The 14,430-nt window shown below is 37.9% G+C and overlaps 1 protein-coding gene across 2 annotated transcripts; it reads right to left on the reverse strand.

The window, feature by feature from the left end:
* Positions 1-1,989: 1,989 nt before the first annotated feature.
* On the reverse strand, positions 1,990-7,394 carry fancg (FA complementation group G). Of its 2 annotated transcripts, XM_084415443.1 has the most exons (15): positions 7,296-7,391; positions 7,168-7,207; positions 6,992-7,076; positions 6,783-6,908; positions 6,507-6,697; positions 6,199-6,340; positions 5,856-5,986; positions 5,508-5,654; positions 4,199-4,353; positions 4,011-4,077; positions 3,499-3,803; positions 3,371-3,411; positions 2,913-3,080; positions 2,701-2,815; positions 1,990-2,572 (listed from the first exon to the last, which is right to left on the reverse strand). In XM_084415443.1, the coding sequence occupies exons 4-15, from the start codon at positions 6,871-6,873 to the stop codon at positions 2,464-2,466; spliced, it is 1,662 nt and encodes a 553-aa protein (XP_084271569.1). In that variant the 5' UTR covers positions 6,874-6,908; positions 6,992-7,076; positions 7,168-7,207; positions 7,296-7,391; the 3' UTR covers positions 1,990-2,463. The 2 variants fall into 2 exon arrangements, with proteins under 2 accessions (XP_084271569.1, XP_084271568.1); XM_084415442.1 differs by having other exon boundaries at positions 7,168-7,394.
* Between the last annotated feature and the right edge of the window lie 7,036 nt (positions 7,395-14,430).

The following is a 14,430-nucleotide window of genomic DNA, read 5'->3' on the forward strand; positions in this document are numbered from 1 at the left end:
TGGGTGGGGCTAACTCAACACCCAAATGTGATTGCATGCAATAAAAAATGCCAGGGAAGTAACAAATCACTGGATTGGTTAAAATAATGAGCAGCATAAAATATTATTTTCTCTTTTTTTTTTATTTGACTTTAAAGTTGAAAGTGGGCTAACTTACTGGTACATGGGCTTAATTTACTGTTCAAATCAATGTGACCCACATTGGCATTATTAATTTTGGCATAAAATAATAAAAAAGAGGAAACAAGCAGTTCAGAAAAGAGGAAAACACACACACACACACACACACACACACACACACACACACACACACACACACACACACACACACACACTATGTCTCAGATAATATATAAACATTTATTTTTTAATAATAATTATTTAAATGAGCTGGAATGCAGAGCATGTGGTGAATGTATATATAATATTACTGTCATAATAAATAGGTGCGTCTGAAAAAATTATATTTTTCATCAAGGTAAGCAAGTGACAATATTAATATATTCTACACTCATAACACGTAAACTAAAATGTTACAAGCATTTTTTAATGTAGATAATTACGGCCTATGGATAAAAAAACCCTCGAAATATTAGAATATCTAATTTCGAGTTTGATTAAATTGTGTCTGTTGTATAGCCTGAGGAAGGCTCTTAAGCCGAAACGTTTTGGTATTTTTTAGAAACTATTAAAGTTCCCCTTACCACGAGTGCTGTTGGTTTCCCTTTTGTATTTTTTATGAGTTTGATTAAATTACCATTCATACAGTATAAATACCAGATATCTCTCTGTCTAGTTCAATACACACAACCAAATCATGGGGAAGACTGCTGACTTGACAGTTGTCCAGAAGACGATCATCAACGCCCTCCACAAGGAAAGTAAGCAACAGAAGGTCATTGCTAAAAGGGCTGGCTGTTCGCAGAGCGCTGTATCGAAGCATATTGAAGGGAAAAGTGTGGCAGGAATAACTGCAGCCTTGAGAAGATTGTCAAGCAAAGCCCATTCAAGAACTTGGGAGAGTCAGTGCACCAGAGACACCACGCACAGATGTCTTCGGAAATGGGCTACAACTGTCACATTCCTAGTACCAAGCCACTCCTGAGCCACCATCAGAAGCATCTTACCTGGGCAAAGGAGAAAAAGAACTGGACTGATGCTCAGTGGTCCAAAGTCCTCTTTTCAGATGAAAGTAATTTTTTTCATTCCATTTGGAAATCAAAGTCCCAGAGTTCGGAGGAAAAGTGGAGAGGCACACAATCCAAGTTGCTTGAAGAACAGTGTGAAGTTTCCAGTCGGTGATGATTTGCGATGCCATGTCATCTACTGGTGGTGGTCCACTGTGTTTGATCAAAGTCAGCCGTCTACCAGGAGATTTTAGAGCTTCATGCTTCCATCTGCTGACGAGCTTTTTGGAGATGCTGATTTCCTTTTCCAGCAGGACGTCACACCTGCCCATAGTGCCAAACCTACTACCAACTGGTTTGCTGACGATGATATTACTGTGCCAACTCGCCTGACCTGTATTGTCAAGAGAAAGATGAGAAACAGACGAGCAGAAGGCCGCTATCAAAGCATCCTTGGCTTCAATAACGGCTCAGCAGTGGCACAAGCTGATCGCCTCCATGCCACACCGCATTGATGCAGTAATTCGTGCTAAAGGAGCCCTGACCAAGTATTGAGTCCATAAATGAACATTGTGCTTTTCAGAACTTGAACATCTCTGTGTTGTAAATCCTTTTTTGATTGATCTTAGGATATATTCTAATATTTGGAGATACTGGATTTTTTATATTTTGAGCTGTAAGCCGTACTCATCGATATTAATACAAGGCTTGAAATACTTCACTTTACGTGTAATCTAGAATATTTGAATTTTGAATTAAATATACACTTTTCCATGATATTCAAAAAAATTTATGCACCTATAACATACTTAAATCATGTAAGTTACATGCGACTGTGCGGGTTGAAATAAGGAACATGATATAAAGATTAATTGAAATATTTTTTTATAAAATAATTGTTTATACATTTCAAATCCTTTTCATTATAAATTTAGTTTTCTAGATAACAGATAAAAGGGGTTCATTTCCATTCCAAAAACAAGAAAATCCCCACTTATTTTGTTTAGCATGTATAAAATACACAAATAATTTGATTCCAGGCTGGATGCTTTCTCTTTTCATTGACAAGTGGAATGCAACCTTATTGGCAATGGTTGAATAAAATGTCAACAGAGACATGTAGCATGAAATCCTGCCCTCTGATTAGCACAGCTCTTTAATTTTGTTTTAGGGATGACACTTCAGCTACAGTAGTAGGGGTATCCCTATGCTACATGGTTACATCTGACAACACAATTAGACAAAAGGAAAAGGAAATTAAAAGAGTCTTTTTTGTATGTAGTTATGCACCAAAAAAGATGACATGGTGCAATTTATAATAGAGAGCATCCTCGTCTTATGTCATTACATTTTTGGTATGAATGTATTCGCCCATTTTCTTCTTCAAGTCAGTGAAGTCAAAATCTGTGTCCTCTGGCCACGCCTGCAAATACAGCGGTAGGTTTCTGTAACGCAAGTAAAAAAAATGACCGAACAATCATTACACCAGTTACAGAAATTATTGATTGCAAATGATGTGCGACTTTAATGTGTAAAAGTCATAGTCTGACATATAACTTGTCCAATAGCTTACATTGACTTAGGTGTATCTGAAGTACTATGGGCTTCTCTCCAGTTAGCTGATGCTTCCTCTCTACGATCTAGCCTCCACAAGACCTCAGTTAGCCACATTTTAGTATTCTTACAACCTAGTGAAATTCAATTCCACATGTAAATTTGAGAAGGACAGGGCAATGTATCAGACTAAGCACAATTCACTATAATGAAAGCATATCAGCTGAAAACCTGGTGTCATCTGGAGACTGAGATGAAGATCTCTCAGGGCCTCCTTCAATTGACCCCTTTCCAAAAAGCAGCGCCCTCTACCAGCTAGTGCTTGTCCTTTTGCTGCTTCCAAAGTCACCATTCTTTCAACCATCGCTTCAGTGTTTCCAAGATGTTTTTGTTTCCAGTCTAAAAGTTTGATGAAACCATTTAAGTAATGATACATGAAAGAAGACAATAAAACACAAAGTTCACACGTCAAATGTGGCTTCAGTAAGATAAAAATGGGAAAACAGCTTCATCTCTTGAATGCAGATCTGTTATAAATAGATACTGGATGAGAACCCTAGGATAAAAATATTTGTGTATAGTTAATTTTATCTCTAAGTATGCGTTTTTCAACCGGGATGATACTTCACAAACAAAGACAGACAAAGCTTAGTATGATTCCGCAATCTAGAAAGAAAGAGATTACTTACCTTTCTGTTTAATAAACACTTTCACCAGCTGATTAATCGCTCTGAAAGGAAAGAACAAGAGAGCATTTGCATAAAACATGATTTGCCAACAAAGCTAGGTACTGAATGAAACTCTCATCACATCGTACCTTGTGAAGTTTGTAATAGCCTCTTTGGTGTCCTTCAGTTTCCAGTGGGCTTGTGCTTGAAGGAGATGGGCCGCACCAGCCCATAATACAAAGTCCACATTTTCAAGTATGACATCGGAATCAGATTTTTGTTTTTCAACAGCATCAAGTAGCAGCCTCTTGGGAATGAAGTCTAAAGTGCTAGTGATGACCTCCTCGCAGACCACAAGAGCATCACTATACCTTTGAGCTTTCAACAAAGCAAATCCTGCTTCAAGGTAGACCACTGGGATTCTGGGAAAATAAGTGCTATCCCCTGTGGATACCTGAAACACAGACAGGTTGTTGTCTCATATTTGATGAGGTTTGCGTCACTGATTAAGTTATTTTCCTCTTTACTACTGTGGAGTTGCTTCGAAACAATATGTATTGCATAAAGCACTATATAAATAAAGGTGACTTCACTTGAATCAGTCACATCACTTTGTATGCATTATTTCTGAATCTGATGCATGAAAAAGTGCAGTCCTTACAAGATCTTTGCCATCTGACTGCAGTGACGCCAACAGATCTAGATAGTGCTCAACACCATCTGAAATACTGATTGACAAAAATATATATTTAGAGGTTTAGTATTCTGTAAAAGTTTTTCTAAATCTGATTGAAATATTGGTATTTGATAATCTAGTCAAGCATTGGTCCTTTTTGAGGGATCACTTACCTGCCATTGAACACACATGTGTGAGCCAAAGTGTGCAGAATCAGAGAGGAGGAAGGGACTCTGCTAATGAAAGTCATCTGTTCACCACCAAGCAGTGTAGCTGGAGAGACCAGTGAAGCACTTGATGAACTTTTATCAGCCTGCAGCTGGACTGCCTGTAAACAAAGCAAGAGAAAAGTATTGTTTAACAAACACATTTTAAAATGACACTACTTGCTTGCTTGTAGTTGTCCATTGAATCCGATGATGACGTCCACTTCCGTTTTTTAACGGTGAGTTTTCTGATGGCTGAATAGTCCTATCCTGGATCCACAGGTTCTATTGCAGGTGGGGCATATATACATGGTATTGGTGTTACTGGTATTTATGGGACTCCTGAGCCTTCTTTGTTCTCTCCTGACTGTCCTATCCTCCTCCAGTGCTTGGGTCCCATCTATACATAGTTGCCGCCAGCTGTTGCGGTCAGCAGCCATGTTCTCCAGGTCCCCAGGTTTTATTTTGCACTTCTTTAGCACTGTCTTCAATTGGTCTTTGAAGCGTTTCTTCTGTCCTCCAGCAGAGCGCTGGCCTTGTTGTAGCTGGCCATATAGCACTCTACGAGGCAGACGGTTGTAGGGCATCCTTATGACATGCCCCAACCAGCGCAGTTGGTGCTGGGTGATTGTGGCCTCAATACTCTCGCAATCTGCTCTTCTGAGGATCTCAGTGTGGGGCACTCTGTCATGCCAAGTGATTCCCAGGATGCGCTGCAGACAGCAGATGTGGAAGTGTTCCAGGGACTTGATGACATAACATGCAGGAAATACATTCACTGGATTATTATGAAAGAATGTGAAACATCCTTTACTGTTTGAAGCGAAAGCAGCGAATGTCAGCTGAAAACCTGTTGCTACTTAAGTGATGTTGGGTGACGTTGTTGTTTAAAGTATTGTCAAACAAAACAGAGGCTAGCTAGACCCTCCCTCATCCTCATCCGCGCACTAACCCCCCAAACCCCACCCCCAAATCCTTCTTGTCGGTTATTGGCTGGAACAGTTTGTTATGTTTCGTGTTATGTTAGCCCAGTTTGTTTTTGTTGTTTGTGGAGCCTGGGGTGTCTGCAGAGACCATGTTTTTTACAGTGTGTTCAGGGGACAGGTGGCTAGCGGATAGTGAGATGTTTTCTGTATGTGACAAAAAATGTTTTGGCCAAATAAAACGTGTGACATCGCTTAGAGCACCTTTAAATGTATTTGTTTTAGGTCTACTTTGTTGATGCTAGAAGACAGTCATGAGATATGGACCTTTGGTACTTGTTTGAATTACTTACTGAGTAAAGAAGATGCAGGGCCTCAATTTCTGCCTTTGAATTGCCAAGCTGCCTGAACACCAGAGCACTTTGATAAAGTGCACTATGGCATGCACAATCCAGCTCCACAGCCTTCTGATAAAAGTGGAGAGCACAATGGGGCTGACCCTGCACGGACATAAGAAAAAGAGCCTCAAGAGACTAATTATGACCCACCACACATGAATCAGTTAAACAAACTCAATTAATCAAATATAAACAGGAACTGATTCAGGAACTGTTGGTTCAAGTCAAGATTTGGTCTATTTACGTCTATTAAGTTAAGGCCAGAGTTCACTGGATAAAGGACTGTAGAACAGAGCTTCTTACCAGCTTAGCAAAACTCTGGCCTGTAAGAGTGTGAATGTGTGCCAAGAGACTTCTGGGACTTGGGAGGCCTTTAGCCTCCTGAAAAGCCTCAAGGGCCTCGGAATATTTCTCCATCTTCATCTGTTCCACCCCTAAACCATGAAACACATTTTAGGACTGATGGCAGTTCTACTATTTATTGTTTTAAATTGCAAAGAAATTTAAAATTACATCTATATTGTGTCTTACCTAAATACAATCTTTTATCATAAAACAACACTTACATGCACTGTATATTTCTTCTGACATTAATATAATGATCTACATAATGCATAAATAATAAGTTAGTTCAGACGTTTCATACCTTGACATATCACAGTGCAGATGTGCAAAAGATCTTTGAGGTCCTTTGCTGCCATGGCAACCATTAGTGAGGAGTCTTCTTCCGTGCTCAAAGCAAGGTTTCGCATTTCTGTCAGTAGATTCACAGGTGCTGAATGCTCTCTCTGAGAGGAGATGAGGATGACAGCAGTATAGCAGTCAAATATTATTTTTTTTGAGATTATCTGTATGTTTTAGTATTGCAAAACTCTCAACCAGAGGGTCGGACGCTTCAGCAAACTTCCAAGGGGAGTCTTAACATTATATATATAAAGATTATAAGAACAATACCTTGTGGTTAGTCTGTGTCAGAAGAGTGAGAATTCTCTCTAACTGACAGCGCATGAGCCACAGCATCCACTGAATCAGCAGAAGCTTGTAGACATACGGCACAATGGCTGAGGTGCCAAAAGTCTGAAGAACAGCCTCCCACAACTTCACTGGATCAGAACTGGACACCTGAGATCCCGCAGCCTCTAAAGCTACAGCAAAACAGAAAGATGGAGGGAACATAAAACATACAGCATATAAATCATCAATAATACAAAAAAACAATGCTTCAATTACCTCTTAATAATGTGTGGATGAGACTCTCCTCGACCTCACTGGGGTTGGAGAAACCCAACGAGAATAAAAACGTATTATATGAAACTGTCATTTCAAGTTTGAGTCGTTCAGTAGCTGCTGGTATTCCTGTGTAAACACAATATGGTTATAAACTTCTGTCAATATATAACCATGCTGTGTAAGCCATCAAGAGTAACACATGACAGTACCTTGAATTTTCTGAAGCAGTTTAAGGCTTTCTGAACAGCATCGCTTCCGAACATCTTGACTTGGCTCTAGGTTTACTCCGTTTTGCTGAAACGGTAAATGGAACGTGTATTTACGCGTAAGGTAACGTTAATTTTACTGTAAACGATAAAAACGTTATTTTGCTAAAGTAAATTACCTTCCAAGTCAATATGATGTTGTTATTCTCCTCACTCCATCTATCAAATAAACAGGGAATAGTAGACATGTCAAAGACATGTAGGCAAAATATAGGCAGTCAACAGATACCTAATATTTCATGTGTACTTTATTAAATCCAAGCTAATATTTCGGATTCGGAATCAGTCCCCTTCTTCATCTGATTCGAACTTTCCCTTCTTCTTCTTCTTCTTTTCGTTTTATGGCAGATTGCAACCATGACTATAAAGGTGCATACCGCCACCTACTGTATAGGAGTATGTAACATGAGACAATATTATCATGACTATATCATTTAAAAAAAAAAAAAAAAAAAAAAAAAAAAAAAATTAGATACTACCTAAATCCTATTATATATTCCTATATTTTTCAAATATTGTACAACTGCTTTCTGTGCATCCTTTACCCCATCTCCTGTTGTGCCTAACAAACCTTCAATATTCCACTTTCTTCCTACCTGATTTATCTTTTGATTTAATCTCATCCTCTCATCCCTATATTTCTTACAATGCAATAATACGTGTTCTCGAACTTTCCCTCCTCCTCTAAGTCTAAACAAATGATTAGTGATACAGCGCCACCTGCTGTTTGGGATGCACTAGTCTAAATCTAAAGAAATCGCACAGTGATCATTTAGGTTAATTTCAAATGTCACAATTGTATTATTGTTAAAATAAGATTGTTTGTTTAAATGCTTGATTGCTTATTTGTCAGCAGGCTATATCTTCTCTATATCATCCGTGGGTCATCATTGTATAGTGCATTTTATTAGGTAAAGAAAATTGTGTTGAATCTTAATGCCTTCACTGATCTGTCTAGTAATCTCTGCGGAACAAAAGAGCATTTCCCAATTTTGGGGCGTTTCCAAACGGGTATAGAGTAGACCACGGATCTATAATGTTCTCAGTGGTATAGACCTTATTCTGAGCAGCGCCGTGAGGTAGACCCCCAAATTTCAGAAATTAGTATCATAAGAGGGCAATAATTTAGCTCTTTTTTATTCAACAGAGGGATGTCCCTGGACCACAAAAATGCATGATAGCAATTCATAGTGGGTAGCTTAAGGTACAAAAATCACCAATTTCCGAATTCCACATAAGGTCAGTTATCTCTTTAATTCATTATTATTGGTACCAAAATTTTTATACTTGGTGATATCTAGGTTGGAATATTGTCAAAACTTTAACTTGTTTCAATAATATAGTTATTATGATTATTTTTCTGCATAAAACAGCGGTGTACAGCTTTCACTCATTGTTTTAAACTGAAGACCAGTCTGTATATGCTTCCATGCAACAGGCAAGAATGGATTTTGCAATGTTATATATTATATAATTATTGGTTAATCTATCAAGTCAATTCATTGTATGCTAATTACCATGGATAACTAAACAACAAGTGAAGTTAATGCTAATTGCCCAAATTGTACATTTGTTGGTTGTCCGTGTACTGGTGCTTGAGATATCTTTATAATAGATGCACACTATATGCAGAAACACACAAGCAGACATTTACTATATTACACTCCTGAAGGCAGACAATAAACATCAAATAAATTTACTGCTTGCAGAAATATGTATAAGGCTCAGGAAGAGAGATCTCCTCAAAATAAAATTGAAAACAAGTGTTTTATACATTGCACTGAAGAGGACCCAGAGAAGAATTTCACCAAAATAATTGGAATTCGTGGACAACATTGGTTAAGGCACAGAAATAAGAAATCATAAAGACATTAAATTTGACTGAGAGTTGTTCTGAAGGAGAGGTTCCACAAATATGGTATCACAGGAGGTGCTGCAGTCTCTTTACAATGAAAAGGGATTTGGAAGCAAGCCATTAGACACTACAACAGAAACAATGGCTAAAGTCCATACGAACTCAGAGCTCTAGTTCATTGGTGTATGAAAAAATCTGCATCTTTTGTGAGAAGTCTTCAAAGTTCAGACCAGGAACAAAAAGTAGAGAGCTGTTAATGCAGTCTGTGTCTTGGCAGTCTGATGCTGCAGTTAGAAATGCAGCTCTAGTCAACCAGGATAAAAGAATGATTGCAGTTACTAGCAGAGAGCTGATAGCAGCAGAAGCTCACTACCACAAGAGTTGTTACAGGAACAATACTAGAGTCCTTACATCTCGTGATGCCCCTTCAGAGAGGTCAGAAGTGTCTGATGAAGAAAACAGGTATAAAGCCACAAAAGCAGCTGCATTTGACGAGTTGTTTGAATACATACGGGAAGAACTGATGGAACATCCTTGTGTTATTGTTATTAATTACAATTCTCACATGTAGAATCAGAGAGTATATGCACAAACGTGGCGTTGATACTCTGATGGAATCAACGATCAAGAACCTCAGAAGAAGACTAGAGGCAGAGTTTGGTGATTCCCTATATTTTTCCAAGTCTAACAATGGCAGGATACTGATGTATCCTCTTTGTCTATGGAGCATCTTGTTGTGGAGAACAGTGAAATACGTGACAAGCTTAGTCAAGAAACAACCTATACAGACCGCATAGAGGAAACCGCTTTGATTCTACGCACGGCCATCAAGAAAGAGCGGCCGTCAGTATCGTGGCCACCTAATCCTTCAGAACTTGATCAGAAATCAGTAAAGCTGGCTGGTGAAATCAAAGAGTTTTTGGCTGTTTTGCTGAGTGGCGACTCATTTGAAAAGGCTTCTGAAAAGGTACAAAGACTTGTCATGTCTTTTGGACAAAATAAAACTTATGCAGTGACTCAAGGAAGAATAAGAATGCCCAAGCATATTTTGATTCCTTATGCTTAGCATATGCTTAGAATTGGCCATGGACCAATTCCATGGTATCTGGCTTCTTCTGATGGTCTCCTAAGAAAAACCAACAAAGCTGCATTAGCGTCTGTACTATACAGAAGAATGTTGCCCCAGATGAAATAATTCCACAGTTTTCAGCATCAATTGTTGATGGCATGGCTATCATCAACAAACTGAAATGTGACAACAAAACCTTTGGGGAACTTGCAGAATATTTGCTAACAGTGGTTCTGCTTTATTGTCCCAACAGTCACAGAATTGATGTGTTTGATGTCTATGCAGACGACTCTATTAAGGACATTGAGAGACAAAACTGGGGCTCACAAAGTGGTATCCATGTTTCGCAACATTGCAGTAGGACATAGCATTACCCAATGGAGAAAGTTCCCTGCATCACCAAGTAACAAGAACAGTCTGGTAGAGTTCATCCGCAGCTACTGGAAAGATCCAGTACACAGAACCAAGCTTGAACATAGGACTATGTTTATTACCTGTGGTGAAACCTGCTGGAAGCTATTCAAAGAGGAAACCACCTGTGTGGAAATGTTAGGAGATATACTGAACCATATTTGCACAAAATATTATTTTGTGTTAAAGGGGTCATATAATGGTTCATGCACTTTTACAAGTTGATTGTACTGAAATGTGTGTTGTGTGCCTGTACACAACCATCATAAAATGATAAAAATCCATCCAGTGTTTTTTTTATTATCTTCTTATATGTTTTCCCCTCTCTCAAATCAAGCTGTTCGACCTAGTGACGTCACACGGTCGGACGCCCCTCCCACGATTGTTGAGTGACAGCAGCGTTTCAACACAGACCGCCCTCGCTCGTGAGCGAGCTGTCAATCATAGTCCGCGTGGACCGGCGCGGTCATTGTTGATACGCTGGAGCACTGTCTATGAGCAGAATGGTGTCTAAGCGATTGTGGTGTTCTGTTCTTGGGTGTAATAAGGAACACAGCAGTCATTTTGATGTTCCTAAATCTGAACCGCTGAAGATGCAGTGGCTGAGTTTGGTTTTGAAGGGAATATTCCCCACGATCAACGTCAATGCTTTCATGTTTGCGCGAATCATTTCACACACCAGACTGCTTTACAAACAAGGGTCAGTATAAAGCTGGTTTTGCTAAGAAGCTGCTCCTGAAAAAAGGATCGGTACCAACTATTCGTGTTCCTGCTGCACCTCCAGAAGAAGAAGTGAGTGTAACGTTTTATTAACCTTTATATTAATCTTCATATTAATCTTTGCAAATCGCTTGCTGCACGCTTCACGATGAATGCGGCTATTTTTACACTCAGGGTACATTACGGCGTGTTTTCTATGTACGACGTTCTCAATATAATTCATAATCCCACATTTATAATGAACAACGCGTTATGGTTATTGTGTTATTGTGTTACAAACGGTGTACTCACAGAACAGAGGGGCGGGGTGAGCAAAGCTCATTATCATTTAAAGACACATGCACTTAAACGGTGTGCTGAAAACAGAGCTGTTTTTGACCAGGTAAAATTAGTGTTTTCTTATAATACTAATGAGAATTTTTAATTAAAGTATATTACAAACGTTTAATTTAGACCCTAAAGAATCATATTAGCTTGCACAAAAATGGCATTATATGACCCCTTTAATAAAATTTCGAAATTGTGTTATATTTTCCTTAGTTTTTTGTATATTTTCTGTCCTAAAGAGTCTACATATGATTTTATTTTACTTTATTTCATTTCACAGTGATATTTCATCATAAAAGAGAAGATCTAAAGCAATAGATATGTCAATATAACACAGTTTATCAATGTTGAGATTTATTTTGCATAATTCGATTTTTTTCAGCACGTTTAAATGTAAAATTTGTCACTTTCATACCTTAAGCTACCTACATGGCACTGCTATCATACATTTTTGTGGTCAGGGGGCATGCCTGTTTTGAAAAATAAACATTAGAATTGGTGCCCTTTTTGATACCAATTTTCTACCCGCCTCACGGACTAGACCAGTGGTTCTCAATTCCAGTCCTCGTGACCCACTGCTCTGCACATTTTGTATGTCTCCCTTATTTAACACATCTGAACCAGATCATCAGCTCATTAGGAGAGACTCCATGAACTGAACTGAGTGTGTCAGATAAGAGAGACATGCAAAATGTGCAGAGCAGTGGGTCACCAGGACTGGAATTGAGAACCACTGGACTAGACTTACCGTCTATGGCTGAAGTGCCCGACCCTCTGGTTGAGAGCCACAGTTTTATACCTCATTTACAATCAGCGGAATCACAAACTCAATATTTTTGCATCTGTGATTTTTTCTATGTGGACTTGTGTCTGTGAATAGGCACATACCAAGAGATAATCAACCCAAAACTTATAACAAAACTAATTTCTTGCACCCATTAAAAACAAACAAACATGAAGCCTCAAGTCTGACATGTTCTGTATGCACACTAAGGTATCCCCCAACAAGATAGAGCACTGAGACCCAATACCTTCTCAGAAATTGACCCTAAAAGTGGAAGAATTTGAAAATGTTTATGTATGTATATGTTCATGTACATTGAAATGTACTCTAGTCTCTAGAGCAGTGTTTCCCAACCTTTTTTTTTTTTTTCTTTTGATTTGATAAGTAAAAAATCTTATGACACGCCACTATAACAAAATTATTTAAACATGCATTGCTTCAAATGGCATATTATTAAAAGTATTACTCACATTAAATGTGAAACTTGAGTTTAAACAAAGTCCATTTATATAAAGTCTTTGGCAGGTCGGAACACAATAAGGTCATGTGATATATGTCATATTTGATGTTGTTGGTGATAAAACAACACCGTCTTCGTAGTTAGTATTGTGCCTTTTTATAGATATGGTCAGACACTTGCACGTGTCATTATAATATTAACATTCTATGAAAAATGTACAGGCACGGCACATTCAAAATGGAGGGGGTTGGAGTTATGAGGTTTGACTGACACTTCGAGGAGCCAGTGGAGTTATGAGGTTTAATCACCTCTTTTTAATGCTTTTTATTTGTTAAATATTTGTAAAACCCACATACAGACGTAAAGGATGACCAATAGCATTCATTTTATAAAACAAAAATGACAAAATAAAGAGATACGAGGATTCGTCCGACAGCGCAATGATTTAGGCTATTCTTATTTGTAGCATTTATTGTTTGGAATTCAATCATTTTCCACGCCACACCTGACAACCTGTCAGGGCACACTAGTGTGTATACAATTAGGGATAAAAAAAAAACATTTTTTTTTTTTTAGAATTTTCCATCTTATTTTTTTGTGATGGGGTACTGTCGTTGAGAAAGTAATGCAAATAAACACTAACAATATTGCCAAAAATTATAGACACTGCACATTTTGTTAAATATTTTGTAAGTGATCCAGTGAAGTGCCTCAAGGACACGACAAATGCTTAGTGCATGATAGAAATAAAACATCATTTTATGATAAAAATTCTTTACATTTTTCATTCCAATGGGCATACCAAAGTATTTTGAAAAGCTTTTAACATTTTATTTTGGTGAACCACCACTTTAAAAAGTTTGGAGGACTGAAATATTGCTGTATCCCAGGAATGACCACATACTCCTCTCTCTCGCTGTTGTGTTCTGCGCTATTCACATATTTTAAAGAGCATCAATTATAGGTCTTGTAGCTTATAGCACGAGAAGTCAAAATATAAACCATATTAAAACCTTCTCGTGCTTTAAGCTACAGGTCTTACTATAATAACGGATGCTCTTCAAAATATTGATTCTGTGTTGAAGTTTCATTCACAAATGAGGAGAAGTCATGATGATATGAAACTTTTATTTAAACACACACACACACTTTAAACAGGTTCTTGGGATCCCAGACAAATGAAAGTTTAGTCTGCTCATGCAATCCCAGTGATACCAGCCTTTGCAACTGACACATTCAGTCTAAAATATAATAAAATGACATTTACAACAAACCTGTATTAAAATGTTAAAAATACTGTCATGTCAAACCAAAGTAAAAAATAAAATAAAAGTGTCTGCTTCGTCTTGTGTACAGGGATATTTATAGGCACAAATCATCTCTGGAAAAGAATTAAGGCTATTAGTAGACATTACATAGTTATAACATGGATTATTCATCATGGCCTATTAAGATAAACATTAAAATACATTAACATGTTTTCATGCATGTGTGCAATTTTGGAAACATTTACATATATAACACATGAAATTCAAGTCTACCCAGAATATAAGTGCTTCTACAAACTAGGAAACTTACCACAGGAGTTTATAATTATACTACCATACATTTCGGCAAACTTTTAAAACGATATGCTTTACTGACTCTCAAGGTAAAATAGAAACATAGCCTACTTAGACGCTATTGGCTCGTTTAGCGTATCCTAACTAAGTTACACCTCTAGCAAATCATTGGCTGTGATCATATAAAACTAACA

This window comes from Rutilus rutilus (genome assembly GCF_951802725.1).
Source record: "Rutilus rutilus genome assembly, chromosome: 7".
In the NCBI taxonomy this organism is placed as follows: Eukaryota; Metazoa; Chordata; class Actinopteri; order Cypriniformes; family Leuciscidae; genus Rutilus; species Rutilus rutilus.